At 40.5% G+C, this 14,923-nt stretch overlaps 2 protein-coding genes across 2 annotated transcripts in view; one reads left to right on the top strand and one right to left on the bottom strand.

Moving 5' to 3' along the window:
• Nucleotides 1-2,627: 2,627 nt before the first annotated feature.
• LOC149011274 (uncharacterized) lies at nucleotides 2,628-4,140 on the bottom strand. The gene is made up of 2 exons (XM_089162598.1): nucleotides 3,226-4,140; nucleotides 2,628-3,131 (listed from the first exon to the last, which is right to left on the bottom strand). The coding sequence occupies exons 1-2, from the start codon at nucleotides 4,138-4,140 to the stop codon at nucleotides 2,628-2,630; spliced, it is 1,419 nt and encodes a 472-aa protein (XP_089018724.1).
• Nucleotides 4,141-11,757: 7,617 nt separating this feature from the next.
• The window catches only part of LOC149011273 (dolichyl-diphosphooligosaccharide--protein glycosyltransferase subunit STT3A-like), a 46,916-nt gene continuing 43,750 nt past the window's right edge, over nucleotides 11,758-14,923 (top strand). Inside the window, exons 1-2 of the mRNA XM_089161833.1 lie at nucleotides 11,758-11,974; nucleotides 12,138-12,200. Coding sequence (XP_089017959.1) covers nucleotides 11,858-11,974; nucleotides 12,138-12,200 — 180 coding nt within the window. The 5' untranslated portion in view covers nucleotides 11,758-11,857. The remainder of the gene's footprint in view (nucleotides 11,975-12,137; nucleotides 12,201-14,923) is intronic.

The following is a 14,923-nucleotide window of genomic DNA, read 5'->3' as shown; positions in this document are numbered from 1 at the left end:
TTCAATCGGCCCCACCAATTTCAAATGGGAATACAGATTGTATCATTTGGAAGCATACAGGAAATGGTATTTACACTGTTAAATCTGGCTATGAAGTGTTGGCAAAAAAGGAGAACAGTAATTCAATGGGCACATTCAGAAAGATTTACTGGTCAGGAATATGGAAACTTAAAGTTCCTCAACGTGTAATTACGCATCTTTGGCTGATTAGTAACAACCGTCTCCTCACAAACTCTCATTTAGGGAAATTACAACTCCTGAATCATACAGCTTGTAATTTTTGCCTTAATCCTTTTGAAGATATTCTTCATGTGATGAGGGATTGCACATATGCAAAAGGAATATGGAATCGCTTGGTTCCTATAGCTCTACGAAGTAAATTCTTTGAGCTTAACCAGGAAGCCTGGCTTCTGGATAACATTTGCGGCAATAGTACTAAAGGAAGAGATGGGTGGCCGGTAATTTTCTCATGCTTACTTTATCTATTATGGGGAGGGAGAAATAAGGAAGCTCATGAAGTAGATTATAACTGACCCAACCAAGGGTTGGAAACATTGCAAAATTTTATAAAGGAGGTAAATGAAGCTTGGCTCCCTTGTGTATCGAAGACAGGTGGTTTTCTTAAAAACAGAGAGCTGGTGAAATGGTTTCCTCCTCCTGTAGGCTGGTACAAATGTAATATAGATGGAGCAACTAACAGGAAAGGGGGTTTTGCCCAAGCTGGTGGGGTCATCCGTGACCCAGCTGGAAAGTATATAGCTAGTTTTGCACAACATTTACACCCATGGTTAGCTCTAGAGGTTGAACTACAAGCCCTTTTATGGGGTCTACAGTTCTCTCTATTGTTGCAGAAAATTCCAGTAATTATGGAAACGGATTCATTGGAGGTGGTGCATTTGGTGCACTCTTCTAAGAAGCCTCAAGGTAAGTTTGCAAATTACATAGAAGAGATAAAGAAACTTTTAAAGGATAGAAATGATATTCGCTTAGTTTTGATATACAGAGAAGCAAATTCAGCCGCTAACGGATGGCGAGAGTTCACACTCAGGGAGAAAATGCCTCGCCGAGCTGGATGGATCCTCCTTCTGGCTTAGAGAGGATCCTTCAGGCGGATAAGTCTCTCATTATTATGAGTTAGTTTTTTCTTTTTGAGTCATTTTGACTCCGTTTTGTTTCTGCTTGGGTCTTTGACCCCGTTTGTGTACCTAAAAAAAAAACATTGGAGTATGAGCATCTAGGGCCAAAGACATTTTTAGCAAAGCCGACGACAATAGTGCCACAAAAGGATATTTGGCGGCATACATGGGAGAGAAGAACAAGATAGCAGTTCCAAGAAAAGTTTTCAATTTAAAACACCCCAATGTACAACTCTTCTTCAAAGTTGCAAGACAGGTTTACTAATTTCCAATGTTTTCAATAATTTATATTTAATTTCAATTTAATTTTTCAAAAATTACATCCTTTATAATATTAATATTCATTATAGATACTCTCCCTCTCATTTGGCAAAACACATGGTTATTTAATTATGCAAATAATTCGCAAATTACTCTTCAAATCCAAATAATACAATTTATTCCTTGAATTCAGGTTTGTCCCAATAAATCAATAAAATTATTGATTTTTTTTTTTTGTAACAAAGGCACTTTTATATATATGGGAAAATTGGGGATGGGGATGTTATAAATGCCGCTGGTAAGGATTGAACCCACAATGTCTCCATTGAGAGTTGGTGTTCTCAACCACTCCACCATCCTTTCATTGGTAAAATTATTAACTTTTACTCATGAATAAAATTCACAATTAATTCTGGCCGAACCAAATTATATGCAAATAATTTGGCCGAATTAATAACAACATTAACAAAAAGATTAACAAAAGGGTAAAACCATCGAGTTTTTCCTACAAACACGTTAAGTTTAATATTGATGTATCCGAAAATTGTTAAGCCTATGGATCTGCGAAGATGACCTGCAAAAATGACGTTAGACGTGGCCTGACCGCTGAGGTCGGGAGGCCACCTCCGAAGCTTAAGTTAATAACTGGACTGATCACAAAAAGCTCTAGCTAATTGCAGAGCATAAGAATAATGAATACGTAATTAGGAAACGATTTAGATACCTGATGGGTTGTACGTCCTTGGTTTATATAGATTTTACTTCTGATCTTTAACCATTTAAATGACTTCTTGATCTCCTTTGGTGACCGTCCGATCTTAGGGTTTTTCCCTAGATATTCGGGGCCGTAAGTAGATATTTATCCTGGCACGATTTCCTCTCCACTTCATGATAGTCACCTCCTGTAAGTTAGCTTTTCCTACCATAATATTCGGGAAGTCGTACCGGACTATCAATCGATCTGCGGCACCCTTATGATCATTAAATTAGGGTTTGAGTGAGTCCCCATTATGGTTTGACCGGAACATAGATTATGAACCCGGTTCGAAACGTTCGGTGCAATTTCCCTCATATCATTTGCCCCACATGCCAAGCATTTGAGTTAGATGCGGGATGCTTGGTTTGGATTGATGCTTCGTTCGAACGTGAGTAAGTTCAAGAGATTTTTGCTTTTTATCACGAACAACCTTGTAGTTAATATCACTGACACCTTTCTCCAGCGAGGTGCCGTCAAAATGCTTTGAATGCTTCGTTTACTGTGCATAGTGGCCACGTGTCAATCGGGAAAGTATACACATTGTCCAGTTTCCCCAAACCATCACGTCCATAGCCTTTGCTGCCATAATGACGGTTCTTGAACCGTCGAGGATTATCGGCCGTTGATGGATGGTAATCCTGAGCGTTCACTTCCTCCGGGTGGATCGGTGTGTGCCTTTCTCCACCAATTATATTCATATTTCTAATCCATAAAAGACTTTTTACCAACATATCATCCACGTATACTTCCATATTCCTCCCGATAAGGTTGGTAAAAATTTTGTTTACAGCCCTTTGATATGTAGCCCCCACATTCTTTAAACCAAATGGCATGACTTTATAAAAATAGCTTTCCCGATTAGTCATGAATGCTGTGAATCTCTCGTCTTCCTTATTCATCAGGATTTGGTTGTATCCGGAATATGCGTCCATTACACTTAACGTTTCATATCTTGCCGTGGCGTCGATCAAGGAGATCTATTCGCGGCAAAGGATAACAGTCCTTTGGGCATGCTTTATTCAGGTCGGTGTAGTCGGTACACATTCTCCATTTTCCATTGGACTTCTTTACCATTAACACATTAGCCAACCATGTTGGGCACTCAATGGGCTCAATAAAACCAAACTTCTCTAGTTTTTCCACCTCCACCCAGATAGCATCGTGTTTTTCGATTGAGAAATTTCGTCTCCTTTGAATTACAGCCTTGAAATCGGGATTGAGCCATAGCTTGTGTTCGGCCACAGTTCTGTCAATTCTTGGCATATCGCTGGCTGACCATGCGAATACATCTATGTTTTCTCGAAGGTAAATTGTCAATTCTTCTTTAAAAGCTTTGGGCTGTTCGGAACTAATGTAAGTGAACTTCACATTATCCTTCGGTTGTAAACATATACGTTCTAATTTTTCCACCTGTTCGGGCCTTTGCATGATGTCTTCGTCCCGATCATCTCTTATTTCAATTGGTAGGGTGGTGGCCTTTTTGGGTCCTACCTTGTCCTTCAGGTAAGCCACAAAACACTGCCGGGATAATTTTTTATTCCAAACTACTTGCCCAATTCCATTATGCGTTGGAAACTTTATCTTCATGTGTTTTGGCGATACCACAGCACCTAGCTTTGCTAACGAAGGTCTGCCCAAAATCATGTTATATGCAGGAAGATCCCGAACTACCAAGAAATTTGCCCGAATGGTCGATTTTTTCGGGAAATTTCCTACAGAGAGATCCAACTGAACTGTTCCTTCCACCATGGTCGACGGACCACCGAATCCGTAGAGATGAGTCGAGGATGGTTTCATCAACCCTGATTCAAGATTTAGCTTTTCATAAGCCTTGTAAGATAGAAGATCAACTGAAGATCTTGTGTCAACCAGGACCCTGTGCACCTCCCTCCGTCCAATCTCTACCTTGATGACTATCGCATCATCATGGGGGATGCAGACGCCTAGTTCATCTTCTTCACCAAAAGTAATTGATAATTCGTCCATTTTTTTTCTTTTCTGAGCCTCTCCCGATCCCACGAAGCTCAATTTTTATTTTAACTTTCGTAAGGATTCGGGTTCAAGTCCCCCGAATATAGTGAGGATCGGGGACCTGCTGGGTCCCACGACTTCCTTTCCCTTCTTGGCTTTTAATGTTTCAACCCGACGCTCCTGGTTTGGAAAATGACCTCTTTTTTCATTGATCGCTCCCTTATCATCCTCCCTACCTTTCAGAAAATTAGTAAGGTGTCCCTGATTTATCATCCTTTCGATATCTGCCTTGAGATGTCTATAGTCATTAGTATAATGACCATAGTCTTTATGGAAGCGGCAATATTTCTCCATGTTCTTTTCGCCTGTCTTTGTGACAATCTTGGGGGGCCATCTTAGAATATCCGATTCTTTATCTGCATTAGTATCTCGGACCGAGTAGTATTTAATGGTGTATATTCATCTTAGTCAGGGGATCGCCTTCTCCAGGACAAGCGTGACTTTCGCACGCGTTCCCGATCGGGCTGTTTCTGCTTTGGTCCTTTTTCCGTAAGTTTTATCTCTCTTGTCGCCACCTTGGGCTCCCCTTGTCGGGCATCAAGTATTTCCGCCACCTTTGCCTGCTTTTGGCATTGTTGTACTAACTCGGCATAAGTGGTCGACATATCCTGTAGTAAATATTCCAGTAACTTCCGGTTAGTTAACCCTGTAAAGAGGGCCGTTTTGGCCACTTGATCATCCAAGTTGCCAATTTCCATTGTAACTTTATTGAATGTCTTCAGGTATTCCCGTATTGATTCGCTCCTTTGTTGTTTGATAGTAAAGAACGTCTCTTCTTTTTTCCTGATCTAGATCCCACTCTGGACACGGCCAATAAACTTACGTGCCAAATTCTCAAATCAACTGATTCCTCCCGAAGGAAGGTTTGAAAACCACTTCTGGGCCACCCCGGTTAGGGAAGAAGCAAACACTCGGCAAAGAATTTCATCAGAGTTTCCAGCCACTACCATCGTTTGTTGAAAGTAACTAATATGGGCCGTGGGGTCCCCTAATCCATCAAAAGCCGTAAACGTTGGAAGCCTAAAGTTATGTGGAAATTCGAATAGAGCAATGGCATCGGTGAAAGGAGTCTTTCGGATGACTAAATAAATATCATCAGCCTTTCTACCTCGAGACAGTTGCCCCAATCTTTGATTTATGTTGGTGAGTTCTCGGCCAATATGAAGTGATCGTCCATCCTCCATCCGGACAGTTTCCCTTCTCGAACGTCTTGAGGTCGGTGAATGGGTATGGACTACCCTTCGCCTCCTCACGGTTGTTCCCGTTTGGCTCGCCTGCGGTGTCACATCCCGCCCCAAATCCACCCGGGGGTACCCTATCTAGGTTACTCGGGAGTGATCCACAGCCCAACAGATCCAGTTTAGGAACGATCATATCCACTTATCATAATAATATAATCAAAAGCAAGAACAAATTATAGTATTCAAGTAATCTAATAATAAAAGTTAAGAAATGATCACAAAAGGATCACAAAGAACATCAGAGTGCGGAATAACAAGTACCAAATCAAAAGACAACTATAGAGTATAGTGGAAATATACTCTACAACGTGTGCGGAAGGTAGATCGAAATAAGAGGTAAAGGTTACAACCAGATTTCCAAAGAAGGGAAATAACAAGGTAAGCAACTAAGTTATAGTTTCTTCTAGCTTATACAATGTCTCCTTAATAACATAATCATAAGAAATTAAGCCAGGCCGGGTCTACTCCTGACAAATATGAGTCTTGAACTGATAGCCTTCACCGATGTAGTCACCGTAGCCAAAGTGGTATGAGTCACCAACTTAGTCCTCCAAGTGTTGACCGTCACAGTCAATAGTAGTAGTACCTGCAGAAAAGTCTAACAAAATATGTTGCAAAAAGGAGTGAGTTCAAAAGAACTCAGCAAGGAAAGTTATTCCATAATACATAAGCCATATGATATCAATCATGAAATGATGCAGATGATATGAGACATAAGATGCAAATATGATTCTAACTCTAAGTATGTTGGTCTCTATGGTAGACATGCTTTAAGTCAAAGCACCATACTTCTTTAGGTAGTCTCAGTCACTCATCACCGGGGGGAATTGGGTCCTGCATCCCTCTCGGACAAATCCATGGTTGGGGGTTTCGGTCACCACTCTCTCACATCACCATTTGGTCTAAGTATTGGCGCATGTCAAGGTATAACCTAGCCCAATGCATGTCATCTACTTAATCATATCATGTCAGTTCTAGATACGTCCATTCCTCCCCTCTCGGGATCCTTTCCGGTATCCTTCACACTAGAGTCATGGATATTACTCACCGGACTCATCAACCCTATTGGTCATCCACAAATGGTAAACGGGAAGCTCTCACATCCCCTCATGGATCATTTCACTAGTCTTGAGTGCCCGTGAGCCCAAGTCTAGCCATTTGCAACCCAACCAATAAATGGCCCCTTCCGAGTATCTGCAATGCAATTTATGTCCTCTCACGGAGTGGTTACCGGTCTTGAGCGCCCACAAATCCACACTACTACCACGGGTCGTTCGGTCTCAATGCCCTTTCGAATCGGGTCTGATATGATAGGGACATCCTAGCCATACACCTAGACAAGTCCTATGTATGTCATCCAATGATCCAGGAAAGTGTCGATGGGCATCTTCGGAGAACATCCCATACTATTCCCTCCGATGTCCAAGGACAGAAGTACCAGTAGGGCACTCCCCAATCCCAAATCATACCTAAGCAATCACATGCTTATTTCCATCCATTACATATCAACAATACATTATCATATTGAAAACATGTCATAACATCTCATAATACAGTGTATAAATAAATGACAAGAATAAGTAAACATGATAAACCAAGTAATTAAGCATGGTGCTACTGTCATAAGGTAACTACAATAGTCATATGATGTCTAAAATCAACTAATAAGTTAAGTCCACTAAGTTACCAACAACAGTGTAAAAGTCATACAGTCTATGTTATATGGCAATAACCGTCCTTACCTCAAATTGTAAAGAAGATGATCCGAAGTCACAAGAGAATGGTCCAATTATAGTCTTAAAGCCCTAAACAAACATACATGAAGGATTAGAGAAGAAATCAAAACAATCAGAGATTGAATGGATCAAAACTGGGCAAAAGTTTCTGACAGCAACCTTGTTGGTCGATACATTGGGTCGATACTATCGACCAACAAGCATCGACCAAAAGAATCTCGGACAGCAAGCTGGCTTTTTGGGTTTTGGTTCAAAATTGGTCTTTCGGGTCTCGAATCGATACAAAACTTGGAGGGGATGCTAGGAACAGTAGCAAGAGGCTATGTAGCAAGAATTAACATGATCCAATGGTCAAATTGAAAACCCCCAAATTGAGGTCCTAGGTTTAAACTTGCAAGAATCATGTTCTTCAATGAAAACCATTACAATTGCAAGAGAACTTAGGAATTGAATTAGGGAAATGATGGGCAGTAAATTAGAGTACATACTAACATATAATCAGCCCTATTTAAAGAAATTAGATTAGGTAAAGGATTCGTGTTTTTATGAAGAAAATCATAGTAAGAAGGCAAGAACATTATGCATAATAATCATAGCATGAATATGATATGAAAGGGTTTATTCAAAACAAAAGAGGTTGTAGAAGGGGTGGTTGCAACGTTGCAGCACCTTCTTCCTAACCTCAGCAGCAAAAGTAGGAGTAATTTGGAGTAGGTTAGAGAAGGGAGAATAGATTACCAATGACTGGAAGAGGAGCCGGGCCTGGTGGGAGTTTCTGCCGGAGTTTCCCCTTGCATCAACACCAAGCTCTCCCCACTAGTTTCTTCCTTATCAGGATGAGGCACATAACATGATTCTGAAAGCATCTTTAAGGTTCTGTCACTTAGAACATTCAGGTCAAGTGAAACTGCAGAGGTTGGTTGCTGTTCTTGGGGGGCTGAGTCATTAATAAGCAGCCTCAAAAGAGAAACATGCAGAAGGTGAACAATAGGATTTCTTTAAGCCTTAGACCCACCAATGAACTGGAGCCGCAACTCCTCCTTGGAGGTCTAATGATTTCAAAGAGAGGAATAAATAGAAATGTTGGACAGCAAGTTCAGGGTTGTGGCAAAGGCAGCTTGACAAGCAACAATAGCTCGACTCAGTTGGGCATTTTCACGAACAAGATCAAGGAGTTGCTGAATCTTAAGGTGCTGCAGAGATTCACCAGCATCAAGTTTCTGGGTTGAGAAAGATCTGATGATGATAGAGCTTGTAAGGGTTTTTCCAGCGTGGAGAAACAGAAAGCCATACCATAGAAACTTGATGATGGTCCAGTGCTCGAACTGCATTCACAACTGTTCAATCAGCAAGTGCTTGGTTGTGGGTTTGGAGAAGTCCTTGGGCTGTGGCTGCTGAAGAATCAACTGTGGTGACCAAGCTTCATAGTCATCAGAGGGCCATAAATCTTTGCTAAACCAGTGAGTGACTTGTTGGGTTTGTGTTCTGATTCAAGATAGGGGTTGGAGAAGAAGACAAGGTAGAAGGTAAGAAGTAGAGAAGGCCGTAAGAAGTAGAGAAAGCTGAGACAGAGAAGAAGGTTATAAGAAATAGGTTTTCTGATATCTCTCAGCTTAACATGTGTAGTAAGGTTACAACACCTTCTTCACGAACTCAGTAGCAAGAACAAGATGAGGTAGAAGTAGATTAGAGAGAGAGTGAGAGATTACATACCTTGGAGAAGAGATTAGAGAAGAGGGACAATGATTCTTGAAGAAGATCAACACCCAAGCCAAGGAGGAGGCTTAGAGGAGCTTTCCCACGTTCTCAGATGTTGAAATGAGTGAAATAATGATTTAGGTTCGAGGTTTCACTTAAAAAGGAGAAAGGAATATCCAAAAAGCACCTTTTTCACGATTCTGGGCTTGTTGGTCATTACCTTTGGTTAATAGTATCGACCAACAACAGTTTCAACAGAATTCTCAGGAATAGTTCAGCAACTTCAAACAGGGATTCGGAAGGCCATACAAGGTCAAATTGAGTGAGGTCTTCTCCTACAAGTCAATAAAGAAGTCTAGTTTCCAGAAATACCTTTGGATCAAGCATGGGAGTTCATTAGGTCTACCAACTAAGCTCACCTTCTTCGATGCGCAAGCAGGATTTGCCAGACATAGTTCAGCAACTTTGGACAGGGATTTGGAGGGCTATATGGGGTCAAATTGGGTGGGGTTTTCTCCTACAAGTCCATCAAGAAGTCTAGTTTCGGGAAATACTTTTGGATTGTGCACAGGTGTTCATTAGGTCTACCAACTAATTCACCCCTCTTCGGTGCGCAGATTCAAAACTAACACTGACAATGCTCTCAAGTGAGGGGCATCATAGTCAATGTCCATGGGCTTGGGCTCCAACACCAAATCATCAACCAAAAGGGTACACAAGGAATTTTCCCACCACTTCGGGTCATTGGATCAACAGACAATACAAATTCCGGGCCGGGTCAAGGTAAGGATAAGGCCGGACATGGCCTCCTAAGGCTTTCAAGGATAACAACAATGAAATCAAGGTCCAACTTCAAGGTCTAACATTAAACAAGTCTTTCTTTATCCCAAAACAAATAGGGTACCCCGGGCTAGGTCTGGGCTGGATTTCACATGCGGCCTATCGTGCCGCTCATCTCTCTTGAGAGGTTCGCCAACTCTGACTTCTCGTGCTCGATCCTGACGGTTCCCTTGGCGGTTTTGGCCGTAATTCTGGCCTTCGCCCTGCCATTTATCTACTTGATGAGAAGGTGCCGGTGCAGGGACTATTGGTGGAGTGAAGATCGCTTCTTGTGTGCGTTCTCTTGCCTCTATTTGGTCAGGTGCTTGTGGTGCAACTACCTGTCTAGCTAATAAAAACGGAGCGTTTGTTGCATTTCCAAGAATTGGGTTTGTAACTGCTCCATTTGTTCTTGGAGAGGATTGGGAGGGTCCTGATTTTCTTCCCTTCCAATTTCCTGAACTTTCGGAAGTCTGCTTCCTTCGGGTCTAATGACCGAAATCTCCATCTGAGAGCGAGTGTTAATTTCTCGTAAAGCCGCTGCTGCTGCTGCTGATCTAGTCACCATGATTTTTCGAAGCGTTTCCCACAGACGGAGCCAAATGATGCGTCCAAAAATTGTTAAGCCTATGGATCTGCGAATATGACAAAAATGACATTAGATGTGGCTCGACCGCTGAGGTCGGGAGGCCACCTCCGGAGCTTAAGTCAATAACTGGACTGATCACAAAAAGCTCTAGCTAATTGCAGAGCATAAGAATAATGAATACGTAATTAGGAAACGATTCAGATACCTGATGGGTTGTACATCCTTGGTTTATATAGATTTTACTTATGATCTTTGATCCTTTAAATGACTTCTTGATCTCCTTTGGTGACCGTCCGATCTTAGGGTTTTTCCCTAGATATTCGGGGCTGTAAGTAGATATTTATCCTGGCACGATTTCCTCTCCGCTTCATGATAGTCGCCTCCTGTAAGTTAGCTTTTCCTACCATAATATTCGGGAAGTAGTACCGGACTATCAATCGATCTGCGATGCCCTTATGATCATTAAATTAGGGTTTGAGTGAGTCCCCGTCATGGTTTGACCGGAACATAGATTATGAACCCGGTTCGAAATGTTCGGTGCAATTTCCCTCGTATCAAATATTAATTCTTTTTCTTTCTTCAATAAATTTTCTCCAACAATCATTCTGCAAACAATTTCTACGGCATGGATCTCTAGGTGGCTTGGGCTACCATTCATGTGACATTATAATTGGTAGAATTCCAACTTTTATGTGATTCTTCTATTCTTCCTTCTAGAGAAGATTTTTGCACATTTCTTTGCAATTCTTGAGAGGTGAGTTCTCTGTTCCTCTGCCATTTTTCAATCCTACAAAATCCAGAACCATAATATTCATTTTTTGTAAGTAATCTCTCTGTTGGATGTCTCTTAGTTTACGTGCAATTCTTCTCGGTTTAAACATTCAAATTTTTTTATTTGATTTTCTTTTTAGCAAATGAATAATTCTCGAATCCACATTTTGATTTGTCCCTTTTTTTGATCCCTCTTTTGAGAAAATTGATAAATTAACTAATCAAAGTACTCGAAATATCTCCATATGAATAATTTTCAAATTCAAAATAAATAACTACGAGAAATATGTGCATCTGCATGTGCAAGTTGACTACTAAGTATTCCCTTGACCGTGTGAAACCGGCTACATAAAACATTAATAACATGAACCAAACTAGGTCGAGTAGTCAAGAACATGAATCAAATTGATCAAAGTGAACTGATTAACAACCTCATGGGAGTCTAGATCAGCTCCCCAGCAGTGGGGAATAGTGTGCTCCCTTGACCGTATTGAACCACACATTAGTAGATGGGGTTTACTAAGATTTTTACTTTGTAATTTTTTAAATATCTAAAAGTAAGCCACACCCTCTACTACGGTGTAGTTCAAAACCGACAAACAAACACACCTTTTTCTGGGAGTAGAAGTGTAGAACCTGAAAAGTCAATCTTACCCCCCCCCCCCCCCCAAAAAAAAAAAAGAAAAAAAAAAGAAAAGAAAGAAAGAAGAAAAAGTGAAAACAAGAAAAGTCAGTCGTCTCTCCGGGCCTTGAAAATCCCTTTCCTGTGTCCATCATCAGTGTCTTCACTGAACCACTTGGCTCCATTCTCCTCACTAATGGAGGTACCGGAGAATGGCAAAAGTGCGAGTCTCAGACTCGCATTCGGAAATGTTTTCTGCTTCTTTATCCTTCTCCTGATTGGAGTTCTTGCCTTTTCCATACGCCTTTTCTCTGTAAGACGTTCGTTCTTGTTGTCTTCTATGCATCATCTCTTTCTTTATTTGATCTTTAATGACCGTTCTAGCTATACGGCTTCTCTTTTTGGTACGTATCTCTTGAATTTTTGTGGATCATTTTGCATTTTGCAGACTCATTGCTTTCCTGATTGATTTACAGGTTATCAAGTACGAAAGTGTTATACATGAGTTCGATCCTTACTTCAATTACAGAGTTACTCAGGTATTCATCTGTAGATAAAATGAGGTATTCATGAATCTGTAATGGATGTTGACCTTTCGTAATCAGGTTTTGCTTATTATGGTATAGAATTATGGATTTGTCAAATTTTGCAATTTGACACATTAACTGCTACGCTGAAGCTGTTTCTTTAGTTACCGTGTACTTCGTACATGGTGGAAGACTGGAAGTAATAATTGCCAGGAAATGGTACTTGGTGCAAGTACTTGTACTGGTTCCTGACCTGATACACTTACTGACGGAGTTCCCACCTTTGAAATATGATGATGCTGCAGTAACGCCTTCTAGGTATGTTCTATTACTAACTTTAAGGCATGGTAACATAAAATCTATACAAATTTACTGGGTACGGTTGATTGCAAAATGAATAATGATACTTAATGGCATTTTATTTGTGGGATATAATTTCGAGTGGAACAAGGAGCATTTAAGTAGTTGGAAATTCGAAAGTTGTTTACAGTACTAACAGCAGTCCAAGAGTTACATAATAGAATACCATTAAGGGAGAAATTCTTTTTTGGGGTGGGGGGGGGGGGAGGGGAATAAAAGGAAAAAGAGAAGGAGAAGCCTCCTAGCAATAGTCTGGTAGTGTGATAGAAGATAGAGATACCAAGAAAAGTGGAGAAAAACATAATAGTGGGTGAAGAGGAGGAGATATAAGAGAGTAGAGGAAGAAGTGGGGTAGTGAGAAGGGGATATAAGAGAGTAGAGGAAGAGGAAAGGAAGCAAAGGAGGTCTTATTCACCATCTTTCAAAACAATATTTTAATCATTCAATCAATTGATTTGGGTAGAAAATTTTACAAGCTCTAAATAAAAATAGTGAAAATAGCTACTAGAATTCTGGGTTTTAAGTTTTGATGTTGAAAGACACTATTGACCTTAACTTAAAAGACAATCTATAAGAACCAACTACCACCATAATCTGGGTTTGGGAGACCCACCAGCTCCCAAACCAAATAGGTTAGCCCTTAGGAGTTGGTTGGTCTTATGCATCAAGTGGTTGGATCACCAATTGGAGAAGTGATTTGGCCTTGGCTTTATGAGATCTTTTAACATGTTTCTTGCTAAGGGGGTGTTTTTATGAGATTTGTGGAATCAAAAGGATTTAATTTAGTAGAGTGAAGATGGAAATATTTAGGGTGTAATTTTGGTCGTGATCGGACGGATGATGAGGTGCTGAAACTTGATGAGAAGGAGCTAGAGCAAAGCAATTATTTTAGGTACCTTTGCTCAATCATAAATAAAAAAGGAGATACAGATGATGATGTTTCCCAAAGAATTAAAATAGGGTGGATATCTGGATGAAGCGTGGAGGTGCATCCGGGTTTTGTGTGATCGATACATCTCTTTAATGCTCAAAAGAAAATTTTGTAGGACTGTCGTTTTTCTAGCTACGATAAATGGTGCAAAGCATTGGACTATTAGGAAGCATCATATGGATAAACTCAATGTAGCACATTGAGGATTCTAAGATGGATAAGTGGTAAAACTAGAAGGACAATGTAAAAAATGATCATATTAGAGCTGGTCTTGGAGTAGCTCCAATAAATGATAAGCTACGAGAAAGTCGATTGAGGTGGCAGAACCACGTCTAACAGAGGTCTTTAAATGCCCCTATGAGAGGATTTTTATCCGCTCCGGTTCTGACAAGGTATTGTTTCCTGCAGTTAGCCGTTAGATAGTGGACATGTGTTTTATTCTAATTTTACGGTTAAGATTATTTCATCTCTTGATCACTCCAAGTGTAACTCGTTTCGCTTTCTCCCTCTTCAGGCAATGGCAACGGCGACTCACCACCAACACCATCGCCACCCCACCTAAGTCTGCAACAAAAAAGCATCTCCCCCAAATTTCTCATTATACAATAAATCCTTTGAAACACAAGCCTCAACATCACAAAATACTAACGCTCACGACCAAGTAGAAGCCCTTTTCAAAATCACTAGAAGAAAAAAAATCCTTAAGAGTACAAAGAGGAAGAACGCTTATACTCATAATCAGCGGATGGAGCAAAGGTGAGAAGTTGTTTTTCCTAAATCTGGCTTCACCACAGTGACGACATCATAAATCTTGGGGGTTCCATCTTAAGAAAAAGCACAAATTCTGAGAAAATACTTGAATTCTGAAACAACCTGAGTTAGAGCCTTAGCCAGCTTCTTTGAATTCCAAATGGTATTCTTGCTATGCTTGGTAACACTGCAGATTCTGTTGTATTTCTCAACATAGAATTTCCTGATCTCTTGAATCTCCTTGTTTTTCATATCTTGAACTTCTTTCTTTCCTCCTACTATACCACCATATGGTCCAAACCACTTTACAAGGTTCCAAGAAGAAGAAAAACACAGAAAGATTGCCAATAACAGAGAAAACCCAAGAAAGGCAGAGGAAGAAAATTGCTGTGCTGGGTTACGCTGCAGATTTCTGTTGTATTTCTCAACATAGAATTTCCTGATCTCTTGAATCTTCTTGTTTTTCATATCTTGAACTTCTTTCCGTCCTCCTACTATACCACCATACCCCTTTACAAGGTTCCAACAACAACAACAATAAGCCTTGTCCCAACTAAATGGGGTCGGCTACATGGATTCTTGCCCTCCAATCAGTTCTATTCGAGGCCATGCTAGATATAAGGCCTAAGCTATACATATCCTTTCTCACCACTTCTCCTAAGGTTATCTTAGGTCTACCCCTAGCTCTTCTAGT

Source organism: Hakea prostrata, chromosome 7 (assembly GCF_041222555.1).
Source record: "Hakea prostrata isolate BN-2017 chromosome 7, UWA_Hpros_2, whole genome shotgun sequence".
NCBI lineage: Eukaryota > Viridiplantae > Streptophyta > Magnoliopsida > Proteales > Proteaceae > Hakea > Hakea prostrata.
Note: the sequence above shows the minus strand (reverse complement) of the source record. Positions and strands in the feature narration are given on the sequence as shown.

What these genes read in the sequence shown, in the direction of transcription:
- LOC149011274 (XM_089162598.1), bottom strand. Translation starts at nt 4,140, where the DNA reads ATGGACGAATTATCAATTACTTTTGGTGAAGAAGATGAACTAGGCGTC. An exon ending in GGTTGGCTAATGTGTTAATG is followed by an intron (nt 3,132 to 3,225) that starts GTAAAGAAGTCC and finishes TGCCGCGAATAG; the next exon opens with ATCTCCTTGATCGACGCCAC.